Source organism: Oncorhynchus clarkii, chromosome 6 (genome assembly GCF_045791955.1).
Source record: "Oncorhynchus clarkii lewisi isolate Uvic-CL-2024 chromosome 6, UVic_Ocla_1.0, whole genome shotgun sequence".
Classification (NCBI taxonomy): domain Eukaryota; kingdom Metazoa; phylum Chordata; class Actinopteri; order Salmoniformes; family Salmonidae; genus Oncorhynchus; species Oncorhynchus clarkii.
In genome coordinates this window covers 22558128-22584916 of record NC_092152.1, presented here as the reverse complement: position 1 = coordinate 22584916, position 26789 = coordinate 22558128, and the positions used below count along the sequence as shown (strand labels likewise).

The 26789-nt window shown below is 43.2% G+C and overlaps 2 protein-coding genes across 4 annotated transcripts; both read left to right on the top strand.

Annotated features, from left to right (window-relative positions):
* Positions 1–16220, top strand: LOC139410790 (golgin subfamily A member 1-like). 3 transcript variants are annotated; one of them, XM_071156295.1, is made up of 24 exons: positions 1–206; positions 759–1079; positions 4822–4912; positions 5571–5645; positions 6401–6498; positions 6579–6611; positions 6734–6862; positions 7108–7277; positions 7517–7628; positions 7788–7871; positions 8000–8125; positions 8241–8336; positions 8480–8575; positions 8682–8777; positions 8949–9101; positions 9522–9617; positions 9851–9940; positions 10176–10278; positions 10390–10550; positions 10717–10866; positions 11014–11073; positions 11183–11407; positions 12437–12523; positions 12860–16220. In XM_071156295.1, the coding sequence occupies exons 2-24, from the start codon at positions 951–953 to the stop codon at positions 12938–12940; spliced, it is 2541 nt and encodes an 846-aa protein (XP_071012396.1). In that variant the 5' UTR covers positions 1–206; positions 759–950; the 3' UTR covers positions 12941–16220. The 3 variants fall into 3 exon arrangements, with proteins under 3 accessions (XP_071012396.1, XP_071012397.1, XP_071012398.1); XM_071156296.1 differs by having other exon boundaries at positions 3–206; positions 8952–9101; XM_071156297.1 differs by lacking the exon at positions 5571–5645 and having other exon boundaries at positions 5–206.
* A 161-nt stretch (positions 16221–16381) lies between these two features.
* Positions 16382–18588, top strand: LOC139410789 (large ribosomal subunit protein uL29-like). Its single transcript, XM_071156294.1, has 4 exons — positions 16382–16454; positions 16947–17083; positions 17891–17972; positions 18399–18588. Exons 1-4 carry the CDS (start codon positions 16452–16454, stop codon positions 18546–18548), a joined length of 372 nt encoding a protein of 123 aa, XP_071012395.1. The 5' UTR covers positions 16382–16451; the 3' UTR covers positions 18549–18588.
* Positions 18589–26789: the final 8201 nt, after the last annotated feature.

Here is a 26789-nt window from a genome sequence, read left to right as displayed (position 1 = left end):
ACAGTGAGTGTAGGAGCAGTTTACGTATTGATGTTAGCGAGCTAGCCTAGTAAAATACAGTCCAGACATAGAAATACATTTGTCGTAAAGCAGTATATTTGTAGAGTTATTACATTGGGAAACGGTAGAGTTTATATTCGTTGCAGAGAATACGTTTAACGCAATGGACTTCACTTGGATTTTTTTACTTTCTCGAAGTTCATACGGTAAGAGATTCCATTGATTAGATAGCTACTGTTAGCTAGAGGATAACAGTAACCATAACAGCGTCAGCTATACTAGTTAGCCATCTTCATTGTTGAAACCATCTGTCTTTTCATGATCAAGTCGTTAACTAAACGGGGACTGACGGATTTCTTAAATCTCGAAATGTTGAAATATTTACAGAATGATAATGAACTATTCAGCTAGCTATCTAGTTGGCAAACTGCTAACTGCTAACTTGAAGCGAGCAGACATTGCCAACACTGTGAGTAGCTAGCTGCCATAGCTAGCTACATCGTCTCTCATATTGTCATCCAGCTAAAATATCATTAGCCTCTTTTAGCAAACGTACTAGTTAAACCTGCTGTCACGTATCTGTCAACTGATCTGGTGACATGACAAATCATAAGAGCGGCACAAAAGGACTATCTGCAACTGCAAGTTTTTCCAACTACCAGGAAACATGCATCACTCACTATATCCTCATTCCACATCTCTAATATTAATTGTCTTCATGCTGATTACTGTGACACTCTCTCTGTTGTCTGTTTCAGATTGAAAGAGGAATGACAATGACAGTTCCCTTGCCTGTGAGAGGAGGCTACACTGGAATACAGCTGTTCTGTGACCAAAACAAGGGACCTTGAAGGACCACAGCCTGTGTGACAGAGGACTTGCATTGTGAAGCTTTTGGGGAGAGTAGCAGGCAGTACACTTGTTTAAAGAAACACTAAGGCAAGGTGGAGATGTTTGCCAAACTGAAAAAGAAGATTGCTGAGGAGGCAGCCACAGCCCCCCGGACCGGAGTCCGCATGCCTCGGTCCTATAGCAAAGAGTCCATTACGTCAGTGGGGGCAGACTCGGGGGATGATTTTGTAAGTACCCGTTTTGTTACCTCACTGTCACTCTGTCCATGCCAGTCATCTTTTGAACCCACCAAGAGTAGTTGGTCACATGACACGAAACACAATCACACACGATTCTGTTCGCTTAAGAAGTTTTCCAGAGCTATTCTATAAAGGATGCATCATGGAAGATAAGAGAGGTTTCCTTTAAACGATTACTTTTGGCCTCTAATTTTAATTGGCTTTAACTTTGCACTTATGAAACACACAATGATAATTTTTATCCTGTACACTCGTTCAATTCACCATAGGCTATTGTATTATTATATTACAGTTTTCTCTGTGTTTAGAGATATTCTGAGGCCCCTCCCAGACAGTAATGGCCCAGGCCCTCCATTAGTGTTTCTCTCTGTGGCCTGGTAAGAGCATTTCAGTGGCTCTCTCCTATGTAATGGAGCCCCTGGGACTGTCATGATGCTGTAAGTCGCTACCATATACATGGAGCATATCAGATATCCCCTGTACCGTGATGTCAATAGCCCTGAATTTTATGAGATCAATATCTAATAATGGCTTTATGAATTTCAGCAAAATTGTAGGCCTAATGTACAAGACTTACATTATGCAGAGCCAGGGAAAGAGCAGTAAAGTAATTTGCTGCATTTTTAAGTTTGGTGTAATTGTCCTTTATTAACGAGTAGCCCTGCCTATATTTTGATGACATTGCCTTTTGGATTATGAGCTGGATCTGTGAGTCAGCTAGCTTATTGTTATATGGTTGGGTGTGTCTGGAGATTGGCATCCAGAAGCCAGTGGATGCCACGGTTTAGTGTAAATATACGAGTACGATACGACCGCTCTTTTGTAAATGATGACATGAATTCTAAAATTGTAGGCGCAAACCTGTGTAACCTGAAGCCATGCTCGGTTGTCAGCTCTGCAATGCTCTGTTCACTTGATGACACACACAATGTTTATTTTCTCTTTTGGAGAAGGTAGCTTAACATACTATATGTTGAGACAATTCAGGTTACATTTTCATTAGGCTAATCAGTAATAATTGTGATGGTGTTATACCACATTGCACTGTTAAACACATCATTTATATTCAGAATATCATGTATTAGGCACTGGAAAATATTTTTTTGTTGATGTTATTGGAAATGCATCATAAGTGTTAATCAGTTCAGTGGTAATTTTACACTTCCCCACGGCTACAATTATGAATAAAGTGGCTCATCTTACAGGGTTACCCAGATCCAGTCTTCTGGGGCTGATGTGTATTTAAGTCAAGAAGGTCAAATCACCTGGTAGACTATCCCTTGTCAAATTTGTAGTAGAATCGGGATGACATCAAGCTAAAGTAAACACACTCGTAGCCATGAGTTAGGTACCGATGATATGACATGTTGTTGTTATAGGAATAATGGACTGGAGCCTGGCCTGTAGGCCTTACATCATGTCACCTAGTCACAGCCTTGGCTGGCATGAACAATTCACTTTTGTGTGGGTGGGAAGGGGGTGTATGATGGGGTGCTATTCTATGTATGTTGTGTCAATTTATGCATTTATATGGAAGCAGCAGCACTCTTTAATTGTCCAAGTCAAATTTCCCCTTGGACAATAAAGTACATCTTATTGTATACTAAACATTAAGAACACCTGCTCTTTCCATGTCATAGACTGACTAGGTGAAAGCTATAATCCCTTATTGATGTCACCTCTTAAATCCACATCAATCAGTGTAGATGAAGGGGAGGATATAGGTTAAAGAATGATTTTGAAGCCTTGAGACAAATGAGACAGGGATTGTGTATGTGTGCTATTCAGAGGGTGAATGGGCAAGACAACATTTAAGTGCCTTTGAATGGGGTATGGTAGTAAACTCAGCAAAAATAGAAACATCCTCTCACTGTCAACTGTGTTTATTTTCAGGAAACTTAACATGTGTAAATATTTGTATGAACATAAGATTCAACAACTGAGACATAAACTGAACAAGTTCCACAGACATGTGACTAACATAAATGGAATAATGTGTCCCTGAACAAAGGGGGGGTCAAAATCAAAAGTAACAGTCAGTGTCTGTTGTGGCCACCAGCTGCATTAAGTACTCCAGTGCATCTCCTCCTCACGGACTGCATCTGATTTGCCAGTTCTCGCTGTGCGATGTTACCCCACTCTTCCACCAAGGCACCTGAAAGTTCCAGAACATTTCTGGGGGGAATGGCCCTAGCCCTCACCCTCCGATCCAACAGGTCCCAGACGTTCTCAATGGGATTGAGATCCGGGCTCTTTGCCGGCCATGGCAGAACACTGACATTCCTGTATTGCAGGAAATCATTGTCATGCTGGAAGGTCAAGTCAGGATGAGACTGCAGGAAGGGTACCGCACGAGGGAGCAGGATGTCTTCCCTGTAATGCACAGCGTTGAGATTGCCTGCAATGACAACAAGCTCAGTCCGATGATGCTGTGACACACCGCCCCAGACCATGATGGACCCTCCACCTCCGATCCCGCTCCAGAGTACAGGCCTCGGTGCAGTGCTCATTCCTTTGACGATAAACGCAAATCCGACCATCACCCCTGGTGAGACAAAACCGTGACTCGTCAATGAATAGCACTTTTTGCCAGTCCTGTTTGGTCCAGCGACGGTGGGTTTGTGCCAATAGGCGACATTGTTGCTGGTGATGTCTGGTGAGGACCTGCCTTACAACAGGCCTACAAGCCCTCAGTCCAGCCTCTCTCAGCCTATTGCAGACAGTCTGAGCACTGATGGAGGGATTGTGCGTTCCTGGTGTAACTCTGGCAGTTGTTGTTGCCATCCTTTACCTGTCCCGCAGGTGTGCTGTTCGGATGTACCGATCCTGTGCAGGTGTTGTTACACGTGGTCTGCCACTGCGAGGACGATCAGCTGTCCATCCTGTCTCCCTGTAGCGCTGTCTTAGGCGTCTCACAGAACGGACATAGCAATTTATTGCCCTGGCCACATCTGCAGTCCTCATGCCTCCTTTCAGCATGCCTAAGGCACTTTCACGAAGATGAGCAGGGACCCTGGGCATCTTTCTTTGGGTGTTTTTCAGAGTCAGTAGAAAGGCCTCTTTAGTGTCCTAAGTTTTTATAACTGTGACCTTAATTGCCTACCATCTGTAAGCTGTTAGTGTCTTAATGACCGTTGCACAGGTGCATGTTCATCAATTGTTTATGGTTAATTTAACAAGCATGGGAAACAGTGTTTAAACCGTTTACAATGAAGATCTGTGAAGTAATTTGGATTTTTACGAATTATATTTGAAAGACAGGGCCCTGAAAAGGGGACGTTTCTTTTTTTGCTGAGTTTAGGTTCCAGGCACACCAGTTTGTGTTGAACTGCAATGCTGCTGAGTTTTTCACGCTCAACAGTTTCCCGTGTGGATCAAGAATAGTCCACCTCGCAAAGGACATCCAGCCAGCTGTGCGACGCATTGGAGTCAACAAGGGCCAGCATGCCTGTGGAACACTTTCGACACCTTGTAGAGTCCATGCCCCGTTGAAATTAGTCTGTTTTGAGGGCAAAAGGGAGGGGGGCCAACTCAATATTAGGAATGTGCTCCTAATGTTTGGTATAGTCCGTGTTGATCTTCTCAGTGTGATATTTCATAGACTCTACAACCCACAGCGTATTTGTTTCTAGTACCTGCTGACCCATTACTATGGAAGCTCCAGTGTGACCTGCTGAGTTGCTGTGCTGATGAGGATCCCTCTGTTCTGTGTGTTTGTTTTGACCTCTAGGCCTCTGATGGCAGTAGCTCCAGGGACGACCACTCCTCCCAGATCCTCAGAAGGAATGATCAGATTCGCAAGCTGGAGGCCAAACTATCAGGTAAGACATGTCTGTATTGAGCCAGTATAAACAGAGTAGGATGAGGTGGCCATCTAAGATTAGTTTTGCATTTCCCCATTCAATAGTTAAAGTTAGGTTTGGTGGTGGATAAGCTGATTCTAGATCTGTGTCTAATGTACTTAGAAACAACTTCTACCCAGAGCAGTTCACTCAGGTCAATGGTCACATAACCCACGGGTGATGTCTGGTTTCAGACCTCCAAGGTTTTTGTTCTCAACACTGACCCTCATAAGGTATGATGGGGGTAACTCTTACAATTTCTTTATTCTTTACCACATTCCCATTCGGTGAACGTTAAGAGCAAATGCCATGGCTTTTAGTCTACCTTTGGGGGTTCTGTGTGTCTTCTCTCCCAGATTAGTGTGATAGCTACTCCTCCCTCAGATGTGGTGTGTGTGTGTGACCCCTTAGAAGAGGTTAAAAGTTGCACGTCCTCATGCAGCGTCTTAACCAGGATGGATTTCTCATCTAAGAAAATCATTGTTTTCTTTCCTTATTGTATGCCTCTCTTCATTTATTTTATTCCTCCTCCTCCCTGTCCCTTTACCCTAATCCACCTATCCCCCTTTCCTGGGTGTGTGTGTACTTGTGTGTTTCTGTGATGTTGGTATCCCATCACCCCACCTCCTGCCAATAGACTACGCTGAGCAGCTCCGACTTATGCAGAAGACCAAGGACAAGCTTGAAATTGCATTAGAAAAACATCAGGATTGTACGTACCTTTATTCTCCTCCCATTTTGCTTCCTTTCTGTCTCATTTGTTTGTCTGCTGGATGGGGTAATGGTCACCCTAAGCACCATCAGTCGCTCGCGGAGGGGTTGAGAATCATGCTGTCACTTCTATAGATTTCCATATAAACAAATAAATTGATGAAACCAAGGACTTACATGCTTGTTCATATAGAATTGTTTATAAATGTTTGTGGCACTCAGCAGCGTTACAGTTCTTGACACAAACCGGTGCGCCTGGCACCTACTACCATATCCCATTCAAAGGCACTTAAATCTTTTGTCTTGTCCATCCACCCTCTAAATGACACGCATACACAATCCATGTCTCAATTATCTCAAGCCTTAAAAATCTGTCTTTAACCTGTCTCCTCCCCTTCATCTTTACTGATTTGAAGTGGATTTAACAAATGGCATCAGTAAGGGATCATAGCTTTCACCTGGATTCACCTGGTCAGTCTGTCATGAAGAGAGCACGTGTTCTTAATGTTTTGTATACTCCGTGTAAGTCTGTGTGGGAAGTCTCTGTTGGCCATGCTTAGATGCACAGCTTGCCTTTGCTTCTGGGGAACACTTAGTTTGGCATACTGGACACATTCTATGGTCAATTTTACCACCCTTTCACAGCTAGCAGCTACTAACCACTGACAATTCCACAACCAGCTGTTTGAACCGAGCCATCTTTGGCTAGCCTGTTGTGTTCATCCTCTTTCTGTCTGTCTGTCTTTCACTATCCAGCCTCCATGAGGAAACTGCAGGACCAGAATGAGACTCACCAGGCCAATAGAGCCAAAATGGCCGAAGGCATGGCTTTGGCACTGGACAAGAAGGATCAGGTGAGCATCATATCCTTTGCACTACAAGGCATTAATTTGTGTGTGTTTATACTTAGATGAATTCCTGTCTTTGTCTGTAGGAATGGATGGAAAGGATATCTACCCTGGAGCAGGTATGCTAACATCTAAACTGCATTCCAACATCTAACAAAAGTTATAGGTTCTTATTCACCCAGTCAGTCTTTGCATGTGTAGATGAGAGATCTAACTGGGGGTCATCCTGTCTGTTCCTCAGGAGAAAGCTTCTCTGTCTGTGAGGCTAGATGAGATGATGGAGCAGAGCCTTACTCTGTTCCAGAAGAGGGATGACCTGGACGAGCTGGAGGGCTTCCAGCAGCAGGAGCTCGCCAAAGTCAAACACATGGTACACACTCCGGACAACAAGGTCCCACTGTCTAACTCTAACCCACCCACCACATTGCGTGTATGAGGAAAGTCAAACGTAGACTTGGCAGTTTGTGCTTTATCTGTCTGCCTATTCTGATTCAAGCTGTAGCTGTGTCAGTAATGATCCATCACAAGTCTTCCTATTACCCTAGACAATAATTGTATTTCAACATTTGTTATAGTGAACTCCTTTCTGTGGTTGATTCTGTTATGTTATGGTAGTTACTGAGTAAGGAGGAGCAGCTGGTCCAGCAGGAGCGAGTGCTCCAGCAGAAGGGTGCCGAGCTGCAGATGGCCAAGAAGGGTCTGGCCGAAGCCCAGGAGCAGCTGCGGGTTCTGGGAGAGGAGCATCAGGAAAGTTGCAGGCTCAACACGGAGCAGGAGATGGAGAGGTAAGGACAGGACACAGAGATTGCCTTGATAATGTCATGAATTCAGTAGTTGGAGAGATGCTGGTCTTGATGACTGAAAGTAATGACCTTACTCATTGTAGAGCTTGCCCCCCTCACCTCTTTTCTATAAGGGAGAGTTAGTATGCCAATTCTTTTGATGAAGTCTGCCTGTTTTCTTCTGGGTTGTCTGTGGTTTTGGTGGTTGTCTAACAGTACAGGGTGTGTGTGGTCTCCTTTAGAGAGGAGCTGCTGGAGGTCAGGGAGGAGGCTGAGAAGAAGATTACTGAGCTGGAGGGCAGAGGCCAGAACCTGCAGAAGGTCATCCAACAGGTATCTGAAGACTTCCAGAAGGTGAGCCCTCTAACCCAGAGGGAAATCCTTTACCAAAATCCTTTCACTGTATTGAAATGGTACAGATTTGTAATGACAGCATATGAATACGGTAAACTAAATGTGATAATATTTGATAAAATATTTCAGATTTAGTGATCTAATTGTGTATGTTCTCAGTCGCGGAGCGCGGCAGCAGCTGTAGAGAAGTCTCTCCGTACGTTACAAATGGAGAACAATGCCTTGAAGCTGCAGCAACACAAAGTAAGACCAGACCACCATGTAGCTACCTATATCTACCCCCTATTCGTTCTCCTCACCCTGCCCTGTGGAGGGAGGTACAGTATGCTGTGTATTGACCCAATCCTCTCTATCCTTGCTGTGGTCCCCAGGCTGCAATGACTGATGAGGACAAGGAGCGTGTGCTGCTGGACCTGCAGGAGAAGATCTCCTCTCTGGAGAGACGTCTGCATGGTAACCTGAGTGAAGACGAGCTCCTCCAGGAGCTTCTCAAAGAGGTAACTTAAACAGTCAGCTAATCCTAAAGACAGAGGGACTCCAGTGGAATTAGTTTAAAGAAAATACCACAGAGAATGGTGATTCATTTCTTAGCTCCTTTTTCCTGATGTGTAGAAGTCCACTCTGGAGCAGAGGCTGGAGGACACGAGAGTTGAGCTGCTGGAGGCACGCACCAACCATGCAGACACGGTTAGCTCTTTGGAGACCCAGGTAAACAGTCCTCTCTCTACCTCTTCATCAGCATGATATACTTCTTCACATGCCACTGGCTTAGATGCTCCATTAGGTAACAGTAATACATGAAAAACTGTATGAACTCATCTGTTAAGCATATTGTATCTCAACTCCCCCAGATATCCAGACTCAACAACAATGTGACTGAACTACAGACCCTGCTACGACACAAGGACGACTCTTCCAAGAACTACAGAGAGAGAACGGACGCACAGGTAGGAGAACAGGCACACACTGGTGGGAGAGAACAATGTAAGAATTTAAGACCTGTGCTCTCTCTCTACCTTCAGTCTCTCACACAGCCCCATGTCTCTGTCTCAGATAGCAGGTCTGGAACAGCAGGTGCAGGAGAGCAATGAGAGGCTCAAGAACACTGAGCAGCAGATCTCTGACAAACAAGCACATCTAGACAAACTGGTAAATAAATGTCAGATTACGGGGAAAGATGCTCTACCACCACTGTTCATGGATTAAGTTGAACATGAGGCTGGAGCAAATGCGGTTTAATTGTATTTATTTTCTTTAGACTGAGTATGCTTTTAATGTGTGATGTTAAGACGGCCCTTTCCCATGTGGTCCCTCCCCCAGCAGGCAGAGTGGAGTGTGGAGAGGGACAGTCTGCAGCAGCAGGTGTCTGCAGAGCGGCAACAGGGCCAGGAGAGGGCAGGTCGGCTGGAGGAGCAGCTCACTGCACTGCAGACAGAGAGAGACACCGAACACACCTCTGCCCAAGCCAGGATTGTGAGTTACAGTTCTCAGCTCTCACATCCTCTGTACATTTTAATTCACAAAACTGTTCTAAGTGAAATGTGCTGCGTAGTTTTGTAACCTGAATATTAAAGTCAACTGTATCTTTGGTATTTGATCATTTCTATGCAGATTTTGATCAGTTTATTAATTAGTCTCTGTGGATTGTTAATTGTCCATTATCGGTTGCCATGTCATTTATCTCTGCTACAGGGCTGGCATGAAACTGGACTCTCAAACAAGGCCATCAATTTTTTATCTATTGATATTGGACTGTGTTCCTATGCATTCTAATTTCTGCTTTTCTTTCTCAAACATCCCTTTGTCTCTGCTTCTCTCTCCCTCACCAACCACTCTCGCTCTCTCTCGCTCTGTCTCTCTCGCTCCCTCACCCATCTGTGTTGTATTTCCCAGAGTGAGTTGGAGCAAGAGAGAACGTCTCTGCTGAGGGGGAGGGATAAAGCTGACGTTGCTCTGAGGAGGCAGGCAGAGGGGCTGGAGCAGGCCAGGGTCAGACACACTTCCTGCTTTATATTAGGCAGTCAGTTGAAAACAGGAAGTCACAGATTTCCTGAAGAAACAAGATATTTTTAAAATTAAATTGCGTTCTTCAGTCACTCCAGATGTTTTGCATACTGTGCCACACCATTTCTATGAGAACTGCATTCCTACATTACAACTCCCCAAAAATTGTCCTGTTGCCTGTACAAACGGGGTAATGATGTCCCTATATGTGTCCCCAGTCAGAGCTGAGCAGCAGGCAGACTGTGAGTGTGGAGATAGCCATGGCTCTGGAGGACACCAGGAGACAGAAGGAGGTGCTCCAACTACAGGTCTGGAGATGCATGATACATACTTACTCTCACAGCATACATTTTTACTGTACTCTTTGAAATAACAAACAGGATTATTTACACTGTGTTGGAACGAGGTTTGAAACAATTGCAGATGCATTTTCCTTAACGCCCATAGTGCCTGAGTATGATTATCTGTTACAAAGCCATGAATTCAGCTTGTGTTGATTATGTGCTCGTAAATAGATGATAATGTTACTGTCTCCTTTTCCAGGTAGGAGAGATGATGGCGTCACTTCAAACAACATCGCAGGAACTGGCCCACGTCACTGAGCAGCTGAAGCGGAAAGAAGAGGAACTCCAAACACTTCGCAATGGTAAACACTTTCTCTGTCCACAGGTGCCCTTTTCCTCCATCTCCCATGCTATGTAAATTCAGAAGTTGTAGTGTTTGTCTGATGTTCCCTTCCACGCTATTTGTTTTGCAGAGCTGCAGAGTGCCCAGAGCTCCCTGTCCCAGCTGCAAGAGGAGACAGAGGGGCTGCAGGCAGCAGCCCAGGAGAGGCAGGAGGAGAAGGACAGCCAGCTGGTCAGCTTGAGGCAGGAGCTCCTAACCCAGAATGAGCAGTTGGACTCCTGCCAGTTACGGGTCAGAACACACACGGGGAGCACAGCCATTAAGCTTTTAACTCACATACTGTACATAAGTCCAAAGTCTTGTCATTACATATCATGTTAGGTCTGCATGTCTGTTGTTTATTGACTTTGCCTGCTTTGTCAGACTGTGCCTCTGTGTGTGTCTGTGTCCCTCCCAGGTATCGGAGCTAGAGGTAGAGACTCTGACGTTGCAGCAGACTCCAGAGCTGTGTGAACTGGACCAGAATGGGACTGTGACGGTGGATGACCTGGACCACATGCAGAAGGCCAACCGAGACCTGGAGCAGCAGCTCAGTGACAAGAACAAGGTCAGTACTGGATGAGCCAGAAACCATGATCACCACACAGGCATGGTCAGATAATTAATGCTTGTCTGAAATAGCTGGAGCAGGACCATTTCATTATTCCTGTGTGTTTTAGGTGCTGTTATTGATTGGATGACTGTTGCTTTACAGACCATTAAGCAGCTGCAGCAGAGACTAGCAGAGCTAAAGAGGACCTTGCAGAAGGAGCTGGTGAGACATTTAGATAACTTAGTATGGGTATATTTAAATCAAATTAATTTTTTTCAGTTCATTAAAATATTGTTTTGTTTGATGGTTTGTGTCTGTGTTTCTGGTACAGAAGCTGAAACCTGAAACAGAGTCCGATGGGAAAGAGAGGGCCCAAGAAGGGAGAGGAGAGAGGCAAGAGAGGCCAGACAGAATCTTTACAGAGCTCACTCTAGGCCCGGCCCCGGGCCCAAACACCACTGTCACCAACACATCTGATCTCAATGACTCACGAGAGATCAACTTTGAGTACCTCAAACACGTGGTGCTAAAATTCATGTCATCCAGAGAGGCTGAGGTGAGAGCAGTCCACCTGGTCCCTGTTACAGCTAGGCCATATACACAGCTAGGCCATATACACAGCTAGGCCATATACACTGAGTGTACAAAACATTAAGAACACATGCTTTTTCCAGGTGAAAGCTATGATCCCTTATTGATGTCACTTGTTAAATCCACTTTAATCTTTGTAGATGAAGGGGAGGAGACAGGTCAAATATGTATTTTTAATGCTTGAGTGGCGCAGCGGGCTAAGGCACTGTATCTCGGTGCAAGAGGTGTCACTACAGTCCCTGGTTCGAATCCGGGCTGTATCACATCCGGCCGTGATTGGGAGTCCCATAGGGCGGTGCACAATTGGCCTAGCGTCGTCCGTGTTCGGCCGGGGTAGGTCGTCATTGTAAATAAGAATTTGTTTTTAACTGACTTGCCCAGTTAAATAAATTGATACATGGATTGTGTATGTGTGCCATTCAGAGGGTGAATGGGCTAGACAAAATATTTATGCCTTTGAACAGGGTATGGTTGTAGTTGCCAGGTGTACCAGTTTGTGTCAAGAACTGCAATGCTGCTGGGTTTTTCACACTCAACAGTTTCCCGAACACTTTCAACACCTTGTAGAGTCCATGCCCTGGCGAATTTAGGCTGTTCTGAGGGAAAAAGGGGGTGCAACTCAATATTAAGATGGTGCTCCTAATATTTGGTATACTCTGTGTATACAGTCAGTTTATTAGGTACACCACCCCATTCACGAAAATGGATCGCTCCTACAGACAGTGAGTCACGTTGCTTTGGCTTGCTATATAAAGCAGGCAGACGGGCGTCGAGGCATTCAGTTACTGTTCGATTCAACGTTAGAATGGGCAAAATTAGTGACTTAAGCGACTTTGAGCATGGTATGATCGATGGTGCCAGGCGCGCCAGATTAAACTGACAAGTGACTGTGCTAGATGGGTGTACCTAGTACAATTCCTGGTGAGTGTATCTGATGTCTATGGTCATGGATGAAGTTTAAATCTCTCTGTGTCCCCCTCTCTCTGTATCTTAGGCCTATCAGCTGATCAGAGCAGTGTCTGTGTTGCTGAACTTCACTGGTGAGGAAGAAGACATGTTGAAGCAGACTCTGGAGTACAAGGTGGCTTTCTCCTTTCACACCTCGTTTCCCTGAAACTCATGTCAAATGAATGGATGTTATGGCCTGAACCACAGTCAGTGTGTATCACATGAAATAGGCCATGACCCTATTTTGTCCTCAAATGTTCTCATTTCTTAAATGTGCGAGCTATCTGTTGTTTCTTTTAGAATGACTTAAGCTGCATCTGGAGGGAAATTGTTATATATTTATAGAGGATACTATAACATTCAAACCCATGTTTTGCTACCAATAGACCCTTTACCAGTTGTAATACTAGTTTTAGTAGTCCAATGATATTTCATTTGATATAATTGTAACTATCGCTGTATTTTTCAGATGTCCTGGTTTGGATCCAAGCCTTCTCTGAAAGGTATTGTCCGGCCATCAGTTTCAGGGGCACCTGCTCACTGGAGCTGAGGGGACCGAGAGAGGAAGAGGGGACAGACACACACATTACTTTTATCATGCGTTTGCATGACTTCTCCCACCACTGTGGCAACCAAATGAACACTGTAAAGAGAACACGACCCAAGCTTTAAAATGGTTTCTGACATGACACAGATTCCTATGTACTGTAGCTCCTCAATCTCTCCTGAGAATTGTTTTTCTTCATCTTCAAGAGAAAAGAGAGTGGCTCTACAATGACTTAGAAGGGCAAAGTCTTGTTAATGTGGTCTGTTTTTTTTTTTTTTTGGGGGGGGGGTGATTTTTATTTAGAAGTAAAATGGTTAAAGCAGACATGGTGTTGACCCATTTGATAAATGTTAACCTTAAGAGAAACCCTCCTCCCTCCCCTTGGAATGAGGTTAACATTAGATCTAGCTCTGTCATGGACACAGTACAAGTCAAAAGTATGTGGACATCTGCTTGTCTAACATCTCATTCCAAATTCATGGGCATTAATATGGAGTTGGTCCCCCCTTTGCTGCTATAACAGCCTCTACTCTTCTGGGAAGACTTTCCACTAGACGTTGGAACATTGACACCGGGGACTTGCTTACATTCAGCTGAAATAGCATTATGAAGTCAGGCACTGATGTTGGGGGATTAGGCCTGGCTCGCAGTCAGCGTTCCAATTCATACAAAAGGTGTTCGATGGGGTTGAGGTCAGGGCTCTGTGCAGGCCAGTCAAGTTCTTCCACACCGATCTCAACAAAAATGTTCTGTATGGACCTAATTTTGGGCATGTGGGCATTGTCATGCTGGAACAGGAAAGGGCCTTTTCCAAATTGTTGCCACAAAGTTGGAAGCACAGAATCGTCTAGAATGTAATTGTATGCTGTAGCATTAAGATACCCCTTCACTGGAACTAAGGGGCCCAGCCCAAACCATGAAAAACAGCCCCAGACCATTATTCCTCCTTCACCAAACTTACAGTTGGCACTATGCATCAAGGCAGGTAGTGTTCTCCTGGCATCTGCCAAACCCAGATTGGTCCGTCGGACTGCCAGGTGGTGAAGCGTGATTCACTAAAGCATTTCTACTAGTCCAGAGTCCAATGGCGGCAAGCTTTACACCACTCCAACCAAAGCTTGGCATTGCGCATAGTGATCTTAGGCTTGAGCGCGCGGCTGCTCGGTCATGGGAACTCATTTCATGAACCTTCCAACGAACAGTTTATTGTGCTGACGTTGATTCCAGAAGCAGTTTGGAACTTGGTAGTGAGTGATGCAACCCGAGGACAAACGAGTGCTGACGTTGATTCCAGAAGCAGTTTGGAACTTGGTAGTGAGTGATGCAACCCGAGGACAAACGAGTTTACACGCCATGCGCTTCAGCACTCGGTGGTCCTCTTCTGTGAGTTTGTGTGGCTCAATGTACTCAATTTGATACACATGTCAGCAACGGGTGTGGCTGAAATAGCCGAATCCACTCATTTGTAGGGGTGTCCTCATACTTTTGTGTATATATGGTGTATGTCTTATTCTCCAGGTGTTAAGAGTGGGATGGGTCAGGCCTACCAGACTGTCACAACTCTTTTTGACAGAGAAGATTATTTATGTCTCTGTGCTCCAATGTTTTTTCTTTAATTTAGACATAGAAAACGGTATTTACTGCCGATGACTACCTATGGCAGGGTTCCCCAAATAGCGGTCCATGGGCCGAATTTGGCCTGCGTGTGGTTTTATTTGGCCCCAAATGTTTTCTGAGCAAAAATGCTATTTTTTATATATTTTTTTGTATTGTTGGACATAAGACTGTAAAAACGTCAGGAAATCAGTTCCAAGCTATTTTAATTTTGGACATCTGTTCCCAAATATCTTCCTGAAATGATTGTTTTAATCTAAAATTCTTTCTGTTTGGGATTCTTGTGGTCAATTTGAAGTCTACAAATATTTGTAATTATGTTCCAGCCCCCCGACCATCCAAAAAAATGAGCCTGCGGCTAGATCCAGTTGATTATCCCTTCTCTATGGTTGGGAAAGAGATATTGTGGAATTGTGAGTGCATGATAACAAGAACCTTGAAAATGCTACCATCCCAATCAACCCCTCTTCAGTTGAATGGAACGCCCAAAGATTTCTGATGGACCCTTCACAACAGTCTTTAATTTGGTTCTTTCCATTAAAATATAACTTCAGATGGCTTATGAAGGAATAATCCATGTTAAAATCAGAACTTGTGATGTCTCTGAAGGGGAGATGAGAGTCATACATCAATGTATTTGATATCAATGGAGAAAATCTACGTCATGTAGACAGGAGAGGAGTACTTTTTAAATATGTTAAATAATTATTGAAAGCTATCTAAATCAGAATTATCGACGGATGTGCTCTACCTTTACCTGCCTTGTGTTTGTGTAAATGACAGTACATTCCATGTCTATTTATATATGATAACTGTACATATGCATTGAGAACTTTAAAAATCACTGGGTGTAAAATAATTTAGTTTGACCTCTTGCAGTATTTTACACCATGTTTTACCTGTCTGTCCATGTAGCCAGTCTTGGCTTGATGTTCTGTCTCACTGTTCATTGACATCCTGTCAGAACTAAGTGACCATTTGTGTGAGCTTACAATGTGAGGGCATTAACAATGTACTGGAGGAAAGACCCTTTAATACAGTATGCATGCCTTATAGCAAAATGCATTGGTTTTCTGCAGAGGGAAAACCTGTCTCCTTACATTCTGAATAGAATGTGAACCATATTAATGGCTAAGATGTGAGGCAGCAACACAGCAGTCTGCACTCTGAATTCTACTCCCATATCATGTGAGGAATATCCATCTGTCTGGTTACATTACAGTACTGTAGCATTTGATGTCACATTCATTGGGTTTGTGCGGTCAGTCAACTCTGGGGCTGGGAGGTCGAAGAGGAAGGTGACAATGATGCATTGTGTGAACAAGGTCCTCCCCGTCTTTAAACTTCTGTCAAAATGGACACGGTCTACATTCAATGTCAAAACACCACACTGTGTTAAGTGACCTGCTATTGAATAGTATCTGGTACCACAAATTTAGTATAATTCCATAGAACTACAATAATATCACATCACAGGTGGCTATGACTCTACTGCAAGGTCACCATTTTTTCACTTCTGTTTGATTCCGCTATGTGTGGCTAACTGGTTTTTAACGAACAATCTAATAAATCACAACAGATGCTACCACTACAAGTGCTACCACTACAAATTATTTGATTTTGTTTTGTCTTCATTTCTTGTTAATAAATCAATGTTAAAAAGCATAAAGGTTTGTTTTCATTACTTTTTCTTGTGGACATGTTTTTTGGGTCTTTCCACGTGATTCTAAGCAGAGATGCAGCAGAACAAAGTAAGTAACAATAATTCCCAACTGAATCCACTGAGTGGCGCTGTGGGCATTTTCACCGATACGCAACAAAAGGAACGCCTCGGACCGGAAGATAGCTTCTGAGCTAACACGTTGTCGGTCTTTCTTTTCCTGTGGCAGCAACGAGGAACATGGTGAGAGGCTCGCGTCTTTCGTTCAATTCATAAAAAATGCGCTGTCTAGTCCACATAAAACGACCACAGTTGATAACATCCATGAGCATAAATATCTTGTCTTGCCACTTGTTTGTGACTGCTCAAGAGAGGTCCTTCATCTGTCGCTTACCACCATAATAACCGAACGCGAGCAAGCTAAAAGCTACCGCTACTAGCAAATGCATGGATGTCTAGTTAGCAACGTCGGCTATCAAACATGTCTAGTTATACTACTTGCAAATGAAATGGTTGTTCGCTAAATAACTAGTAACGTCGGTGAACTTTCAAAAATGTCAGAACAATGCTTTCGATGTAGTTAACGTATGTTGCCACTTAGAATAGTTATATTCATTTTCAGCCCACGTTCAAAATGGGTAGTTCGCTGGCTACGTAACGTTACATTTTCAAAGATATATATATATCTAATATATATATATATTTAGATGCATCCCCGTTTGTCAATCTTCACAGGGCAAGATCAAGGCTAGAGATCTGCGGGGCAAGAAGAAGGAGGAGCTGCTCAAGCAGCTAGATGACCTGAAGGTAGAGCTGTCCCAGCTCCGTGTAGCCAAGGTTACTGGTGGAGCTGCCTCCAAGCTCTCCAAGATGTGAGTATTATTTGGACTGCATAAATGGTAATTAAGAGTTTGGCCTGGGTCCTGAGTGGGCTGTAGTTATCACTCACACAATCTATGGCTACATCATGGTGGAGAAATTAGTGGGTTCTCAGTTATAATCTGAGGGTAAGTTCTTATTATTGAATTGGTATGTAGAGATTTGTCACTGAAGATGGCATTCCTTCAATTGTGTAGGCAACTCCACGCACATTTACACTGGGGGATAAAAAGAACGACAAGTCCCGAGTGTCACGAATGTTGAATATATTTATATTGAAACTTACTCTGCCGATTGTCTGTGGTGTTGGTCCTTTAAGTGGTCAAAATGTGAGGTTAAATATCCCCAGCAAAGTATTATTAAACAGAATTCAGACACGGGTCTGTGTGGCAATCGAGATGTGCACGTGTCTTCAGTCATGAGTAAACAAGACGGAAGTACATGCATTTGATGCATACTACCATGGTTTTGTGCATGTCAGGCAATAGATATTCCTGTGGATATTGTCTCAAATTTTGAGTAACTAAAGTACCACGCACATAGACAAACCGGTAGAGCAAGTTCAAATGTAATTAGATTCAATATTCAGGCTTGAAATTTAAATCTCCACGATTTTGCAGTGTTTTGTTTAACTGTATACCAATAATTGGTATTCAATTTGTATTTATTAGTCAACGTATTTAGGTGTAGTAGAGAAATAAAATGTGCTTCTCTTTTTGCTCATCTCAAACACCCTTTAAGTTGAGGCTTCTTATCCTTGCATTTTAATTAATCCTTATTTTTGGTTCTGTTTCCTCTAGCTGTGTCGTCCGCAAGTCCATCGCCCGCGTTCTGACTGTCATCAACCAGACGCAGAAGGAGAACCTGAGGAAATTCTACAAGGTAAGAGCAATGCCATCCATACACGCGTATTTAACAAATCCGTTAAGCAAAACAGAACCTGCTGATGAACAGTCAAAAGCAATGGGAAGGCCACAACATCGGCTGTCGTATTCTGTTCATTTCCCAATGATTCTACATGTTGACTGGCCACTGTTCATCAATACCCAACAGGGGATCTACTGCGCATGGTGCGGGTTATGGTGTCTTGTCAACATGTTAAACATTCTGCAGATTAGTTTGCAATGTGACCCATGTAACCTCAATATTTGAGAACTAGGATGCGTGCCAACCCTGACTATTCAGCCCATTTAAGTGCTGAAGACCATAATTGAACAAAATGCAATAGCAGCAACAGTTCTGATTTTTAGTATTGGTTTAAATGTCCATGTAGTGTTTATTTTAATTTGATTGTGAATGTAATTTCAGGGTAAAAAGTACAAGCCCCTGGATCTGAGACCCAGGAAGACCCGTGCCATCCGCAGGAGACTTAACAAGCATGAGGAGTCTCTCAGAACCAAGAAGATGCAGAGGAAGGAACGCCTGTATTCCATTCGCAAATTTGCTGTCAAGGCTTAAGGCTGTTTCTCTTGTACAAATAAATTGACTAAAAAGAGAAGTATGTTGTCGTCTGTAAAGGGATGGCAATTGTGAATCATTAGTGTGGTAATATATCTGCTTCAGTGAGCAGGTGGAATATTGATTGCAAACATTTAGAGTAATTATTTGGTGGCATTTTATATCCGCTTTGCAATGTTAATATGCACTGATAAGGGATGTGTATGTATGCTGACGAGGATCCTGTTGTGCTAGAAAATGCTCTTGGTTGGAATTGGGACAGCAGCAATGCCTTTGCTAAAATACTGATCTGAAGAATGTTGTATTTCATAGGACTGTAAAGACCTGTGGCATGTATTCATTGACAAGGGCGCAACTTTGGTTTTAGAAGTGGGGGACAAAAAAAATCAAATCCAGTCGGATGAACACTCCAAACAGCCTACCCAACCACTCGGCGGTGTCCACGTGGTTCTAAAAGCACACCGTTGCCTAGTTTTGATTCACAATCCAATTATAAAATGGGTGTCCTCAATGACGGTTGCGCCCCTGCATATTGGTTTGTCTACTTGAGGTACGAAGTGATGATGAAAGGAATCTGTGAACAAGCGTGGTACTGTACTTCCTGTCTTATCCATCTATTTATTGTATGTGCAATATCTTTCTAATACTCAGATTGAAGTAGGTAGAAAAAATTGTGTTTTTGGGACCAGGAAACTTGGAAGGTTGTTGGGGAAACGTCAGACATTTGTCTGCAAGGACAACATGCATCCCACACCTGTTTTGTATAGTGCACTGTTTTCCATTTTGACTTTGGTAAGTCTCTTGAAATGTGTCCTGTCGGTCGTCCAATAAAGACCACGTAGCAGATATTAATTTAATGTCATCTGGACAGCTCTGGGAACATGCAACTGATTTCATGTGTTCAGGAGAGAACATTTGTTTGCAGATCCACACATTTTAAATCTCTAAGCATATTGCCAAATTCATTTGGAACATACCAGTACTTGACCCTAATTGCACTGGTTTGTAATGGGAGATGGGTTAACACAAGGCATATTAGGCTAGTGGCAAGGCCTCCACAATTTTAAGATGCCCTTACCTGAGGTAAAACAATGTTTTTTTCAAATCTTTAAATTCTTCCATTTATGAAATTAAAATATTTCTAATTTTATTACAAAAGTGGTTCAATTGATGGATACTGTGAGACCCCCTAAACTCTCAAAGTGCAGAATAATGGCTGGGGAGAGGATGGGCCATTTAAGTTCATTGCAAGCTCTGATGTTGCTGAAATTTGATGTAGCCAGTTGTCTGCACTACACAAAATAAACAATAGGATATCTTAATGCATATTGGAAATATAGACCCCTTAATGCAGAGATACTATAGGCAGAAATATAAACTATGAATGTAAGTATTGTGAAATGTAAAGAGAACATTGGTTTAATCACCAGAACACAAATCTTTGCAATTTAGTTGTTTTAACCAGTTAATTCAATAGCAATCAATGCAAGATACATGTTTAAAATTGCCCTTAGAAGTGCTGAAAGTAATATGCTACAGTACAGTAGATTACAGTTTTCACATTAGGCAATGCACTTACATTACCCAACAAAATGGACATAAAAACTAACATTTCCATAATATCTTTCCAATGTTTAATCAAAGGTGTGATCAATGAAGACATCCTCTACAATCATTCATGCAAAAAAACATATTTTTCAGATATAATTGCAACATAGGTGTACTGTCTGTAATCAAATGTAAGAAATTAAATGCATTTGGCCATACATTCTCATCCACATTACAGTGAATGTCCTCATTGTTCATGCACTGTGGGAAAATGTTTTGGCATGGCAAATCCAAGCTTGACATTGGTCTGCATTGACGTCGTCGCATGCATCATCCATGGCCAGAAGGAGGGTGGCACGCTCATGGGGATGGTGATCGTACACCTTCCATCTCCATACTGAAAAAAAAATCTCAATAGTGTTGAAGAAAGGAGAGTATGGGGGTTTTGGGTCCTGAACCAGGGATGGGCCTGAAACCTGACATTGTCCCACACAATGACATAGGTGACCCCTTCACCTTGGCAGGCCTGCTCAATTTAATTGAGAAACACAATGAGGTGTGCAGCGTTGTAGGATCCAAGTAATGGCCGATATCCTATCACGCCATCTTCAGAGATCGCTGCGCACATGGAGATGTTTCCCCACGTTGCCCAGGCACTTAGACGGTCGCCCGTTGGCCGATGAGGTTCTGCCCACGTTGCCCAGGCACTTAGACGGTCGCCCGTTGGCCGATGAGGTTCTGCCCACAGCGTCGAGTTTTGGCCATATTGAAGGCCGCTTCATCAACGAAGATATACTTGTGATAGTTCACAGCAGCATCAAGCACCACCCCTGGTTAGTTATTTTTACAGTATTGTTCCAATATCATATTGTGAAGGAGCCTATGCTTCACCCGGTCATTGTTTCTCTCAAAAGGCACCAGGCAAATGTGTTTCATAGGTATCTGGTGCCTCTTCAAAAGGCAGGTGATTGTTGGTAGGCTGATGGATGCCACATTGGCAAAGGTGTAAAGCGCATATCCTGCAGACTTGCCAGTTTTCTTGGTGAAATGTTCTCATGATCGAATTGACAGTGATCTTTTCAGATTGGGGTGAACTAATCTGGCAGCCTCTGCCATGGTAAATCCTCTGTTTACCAAATGGTCAACGACGATGGCCCGGACAACAGTTCCCTGCCGTCTGCCTGTCTCTCTCTGATGTCCACCTTTTTGACGGGGCCCATGCCCACCTCTTTGACGGGGCCCATGCCCACCTCTTTGACGGGGCCCATGCCCACCTCTTTGGCGGGGCCCATGCCCACCTCTTTGACGGGGCCCATGCCCACCTCTTTGACGAGGCCCTTGTCCACGAGCTCTTTGATTTCTTCTTTCACACACAACCTTTTATATGGTGACCAATTGCGGTTACCACTGTTAAATCAATTAACAAGTAGTCATTATGTATGGTTATATATCATACATATCATTTAGATGTTTATAGTTTACAAACACACATATTTCTATAGTTCTCAAAATCCTTATACAGTAGGTCTGTAGCAGTTTGGGTCAAGAGTGTCCCCCCCTTTGAAGAGGGGGAGGACCGCAGCTGCTCTCCAATCTTTTGGAATCTCAGACGACACGAAAGAGAGGTTGAACAGGCTAGTAAGAGGGGTTACAACAATTTCTGCAAATAATTTAAAAAAGAGAGGGTCCAGATTGTCTAGCCCGGCTGATTTGTAGGGGTCCAGATTTTGCAGCTCTTTCAGAACATCAGCTAACTGGATTTGGGAGAAGGAGAAATGGGGAGGCTTGGGCGAGTTGCTGTGGGGGGTGCAGGGCTCTTGACCGGGGTAGGGGTAGCCAGGTGGAAAGCATGGCCAGCCGTATAATTATTACAAGTCAGCCATATCAGCGATGTTTTTTTAAAAGGCATTAAATGAGGCTGAATGAACTGTTTCGCTGCCGAACAAGGCTACGCTGATAGCCAGGTTTAGCAGGGGAAAGGTGTTGGAACTCTACTGTTGGGACAGCTTTATGTAGGCCCTAACAGTTTGTGGGAACCGTTTGTCACCGTTATAGTGCAATTAATGTATTGTTTAGTGTTGTGCTGTGTAGTGGCTTTTCTGGCATGCATCCCACATTTACTCTAGAATGCATGTACATAGTCCACCACGAGGGGGCAAAATGTATCCACACATACTTTGATGTAACTAGGGCATAGGGCCTACTACTGTAAGGTATCAACCAAAGTAAGGTAGTAAGTAATATTATTTGTGCCAGTGTGACATTTGGATAAGGAAAGCTGAAATAAGGGGCTCCGGGAATAGGCATTACTAAGTCAGTAGCTTAAGGAATTTGATTTGCCAGAATTTTCCACTGCTCTGCTTATACAGCGATGGGAAAAGTCTCAGCTGCTGGCCATGGCACACAGAAACAGTGAGATTGAACAAAATATTATGTGATTCCCATCCATTTGCTGTTTTCCATGGAATACATGTGTCTCTTGTTTTAGTTCTGTATTCGCTACACCATTATTTTAATGTTGTTTATATTATGTCTGAAGGGATCTGGACAATTTAAGAAACCAGTCATGACATGGACACAGTGCCCTTTTGTTTGTGATCTATTTGCATACTTTCATGATATCTCATATGATAAGATGAGCCAGGTCTCTGTTAGCCCAGAGCTAAGTGTGTAATATATATGTACAGTGCATTTGAAAAGTTTTCAGACCCCTTTTTCCACATTTTGTTACATTACAGCGTTATTCTAAAATTGATTAAAATGTTTCCCCCCCTCATTAATCTACACACAATACCCCGTACTGAGAAAGCAAAAAATGTTTTTTAGACATTTTTGCAAGTGTAAAATAATAAATATCTGAAATATCACATTTACATAAGTATTCTTGGGTATGACGCTACAAGCTTGGCACACCTGTATTTGGGGAGTTTCTCCCATTCTTCTCTGCAGATCCTCTCAAGCTCTATCAGGTTGGATGGGGAGCGTCGCTGCACAGCTATTTTCAGGTCTCCCCAGAGATGTTTGATCAGGTTCAAGTCCGGGCTCTGGCTGGGCTACTCAAGGACATTCCGAGACTTTTCCCAAAGCCACTCCAGCGTTGTCTTGGCTGTGTGCTTAGGGTCGTTGTCCTGTTGGAATGCTGCCACCACCATGCTTCACCGTAGGGATAGTGCCAGGTTTCCTACAGATGTGACGCGTGGAATTCAGGTCAAAGAGTTCAATCTTGGTTTCATCAGACCAGAGAATCTTGTTTCTCATGGTCTGAAAGTCCTTTAGGAGCCTTTTGGCAAACTCCAAGTTGGCTGTCATGTGCCTTTTACTGAGGAGTGGCTTCTGTCTGGCCACTTTACCATAAAGGCCTGATTGGTGGAGTGCTGCAGAGATGATTGTCCTTCTGGAATGTTCTCCCGTCTCCACAGAGGGACTCTGGAGCTCTGTCAGAGTGACCATCTGGTTCTTGGTCACCTCCCTGACCAAAGCCCTTCTCACCCGATTTTTCAGTTTGGCCAGGGGGCAAGCTCTGGGAAGAGTCTTGGTGGTTCCAAACTTCTTCCATTCAAGAATGATGGAGGCCACTGTGTTCTTGGGGACCTTCAATGCTGCATAAATGTTTGGGTAACCTTCCTCAGATCTGTGCTTCGACACAATCCTGTCTCAGAGCTCTATGGACAATTCCTTCGACCTCATGGCTTGACTTTTGCTCTGACATGCACTGTCAACTGTGGGACCTTATATACAGTGGGCCAATTGTGCAAGTTCTCCCACTTAAAACGATGAGAGAGGCCTGTAATTTTCATCATAGGTACACTTCAACCATGACAGACAAAATGAGAAGAAAAAATCCAGAAAATCACATTGTAGGATTTCTAATGAATTTATTTGCAAATTATGGTGGAAAATAAGTATTTGGTCAATAACTAAAGTTTATCTCAATACTTTGTTATATACCCTTTGTTGGCAATGACAGAGGTCAAACGTTTTCTGTAAGTCTGTAAGTCTTCACAAGGTTTTCACACACTGTTGCTGGTATTTTGGCCCATTCCTCCATGCAGATCTCCTCTAGAGCAGTGATGTTTTGGGGCTGTTGCTAGGCAACACGGACTTTCAACTCCCTCCAAAGATTTTCTATGGGGTTGAGATCTGGAGACTGGCTAGGCCACCCCAGGACCTTGAAATGCTTCTTACGAAGCCACTCCTTCGTTGCCTGGGCGATGTGTTTGGGATCATTGTCATGCTGAAAGACCCAGCCACGTTTCATCTTCAATGCCCTTGCTGATGGAAGGAGATTTTCACTCAAAATCTCACGATACATGGCCCCATTCATTCTTTCCTTTACACGGATAGGTCGTCCTGGTCCCTTTTCAGAAAAACAGCCCCAAAGCATGATGTTTCCACCCCCATGCTTCACAGTAGGTATGGTGTTCTTTGGATGCAACTCAGCATTCTTTGTCCTCCAAACACGACGAGTTGAGTTTTTACCAAAAAGTTATATTTTGGTTTCATCTGACCACATGACATTCTCCCAATCTTCTTCTGGCTCATCCAAATGCTCTCTAGCAAACTTCAGACGGGCCTGGACATGTACTGGCTTAAGCAGGGGGACACGTCTGGCACTGCAGGATTTGAGTCCCTGGCGGCGTAGTGTGTTACTGATGGTAGGCTTTTTTACTTTGGTGAGATCTTGCGTGGAGCCCCAGATCGAGGGAGATTATCAGTGGTCTTGTATGTCTTCCATTTCCTAATAATTACTCCCACAGTTGATTTCTTCAAACCAAGCTGCTTACCTATTGCAGATTCAGTCTTCCCAGCCTGGTGCAGGTCTACAATTTTGTTTCTGGTGTCCTTTGACAGCTCTTTGGTCTTGGCCATAGTGGAGTTTGGAGTGTGACTGTTTTAGGTTGTGGACAGGTGTCTTTTATACTGATAACAAGTTCAAACAGGTGCCATTAATACAGGTAACGAGTGGAGGACAGAAGAGCCTCTTAAAGAAGAAGTTACAGGTCTGTGAGAGCCAGAAATCTTGCTTGTTTGTAGGTGACCAAATACTTATTTTCCACCATAATTTGCAAATAAATTAATAAAAAATCCTACAATGTGATTTTCTGGAATTCTTTTTCTCATTTTGTCTGTCATAGTTGAAGTGTACCTATGATGAAAATTACAGGCCGCTCTCATGTTTTTAAGTGGGAGAACTTACACAATTGATGGCTGACTAAATACTTTTTTGCCCCACTGTAGACAGGTGTGTGCCTTTTCAAATCATGTCCAATAAATTTAATTTACCACAGGTGGTCTCCAATCAAGTTGTAGAAATCTCAAGGATGATCAATAGCAACAGGATGCACCAGAGCTCATTTTCTAGTCTCATAGCAGATGGTCTGAATACTTATGTAAAACATGTTTATAAGTTTAACTTTGTCATTATGTGGTATTGTGGTAGATTGATGAGGGATTGTTTTTTATTTTGATCCATTTTAGAATAAGACTGTAATGTAACAAAATCTGGAAAAAGTAATTGGGCCTGAATTCTTTCCGAATGCACTGTCTGTTTACTTACATGTATGTTTGCTTTTTCATCAGGAAACCTACACCCTCTTCCACTCAAAAAATAGACTAATACAAATATTTGCCTTTTGCTGAACTGGAAGTAAGATCACAATTTCTTTTTAGCCTCTGGCATTCCCTTTGGTCAGGTTATGTGAGATTGTGTTTTTATGCAATCACAGCTCCCTCTGTATGTAAGGTCTAACCTTTCAGCTGACTAATTCTTATGGTTGGAATGAATCTGTTTGGTCTCCCTTGCAGGTAAGATATACCAACCTAAGATATGGATTGACAAGGGATTTGAGTATCTGCCAATATGGCTCTGCAGAACATAATAATCTCCAGGGGTCCAGAGAGGCACCATACAAAAGGTCTTGGTGGTTTTTATTTTGGGGAGTCTGACCACATGCTGCCTAACAGACGTAGGGCCCCTCTCTTTATGAACAGCTGCAGGCATTATTTGGAGAGGGATGCATTTCTGTTCATGTTCCATGTCTTGTCCATGTGCCCTCTACTTTGGGACCACAACGCCAGCTGTTCTGCAATATATTATCTTATCCTGGGTTATCAGTGGGATCCATACAGCTGATCTCTTCTGTAGGGACCTGTGGCCTGATGATGTCCTCTGAGGGGCCCTGTAAACTGGGGTTTAATGTAGGGGCCTCCTGTATTTGGACTGTTTCAGTATGATCTGGTTGTATACTGTTGTTGTTATTAGGGTTCTGCATAGTTAACTCTTGAGGTGGTCAGCATTCTGATGATGTCTGTTTTGTCTTGTAGGCTGTTGTTTTTTACTCTAGGCCTGTGGTAAACAGATAATGATTAGAATGTAAATGGATGACAAATGTTTAATTTGGCCTCACTAAGTTAACATGTACTGCGAAACTTTTCACCATATGTGTTCCTCTGCTATAATTTGATCAGTAGTTTTCGTATTTCAACACATGATACCATGGGAGATATGACACATTCTCATGAATTCCTGCTGAGGGCCTATGGGCAAACTTGTTCATGTGGTGTTCCCTGCATGTTTCTATCAAAAGCTTTTTTGTCTCCCCACCCACTCAGTGACACCACTAATGAGATCTATTTCAGGGCTGTTATTTCTGTAAGGAGGGCAAAAGCACAGCTATGACGAGAAATATATTA

Coding starts and splice junctions, on each gene's coding strand:
- LOC139410789 (XM_071156294.1), top strand. Junction 17,084..17,890: donor GCCTCCAAGCTCTCCAAGAT/GTGAGTATTATT, acceptor TGTTTCCTCTAG/CTGTGTCGTCCGCAAGTCCA. Junction 17,973..18,398: donor ACCTGAGGAAATTCTACAAG/GTAAGAGCAATG, acceptor ATGTAATTTCAG/GGTAAAAAGTACAAGCCCCT.
- LOC139410790 (XM_071156295.1), top strand. CDS start 951: ATGTTTGCCAAACTGAAAAAGAAGATTGCTGAGGAGGCAGCCACAGCC. Junction 4,913..5,570: donor GCTGGAGGCCAAACTATCAG/GTAAGACATGTC, acceptor TCCTGCCAATAG/ACTACGCTGAGCAGCTCCGA. Junction 6,612..6,733: donor GGATATCTACCCTGGAGCAG/GTATGCTAACAT, acceptor TCTGTTCCTCAG/GAGAAAGCTTCTCTGTCTGT.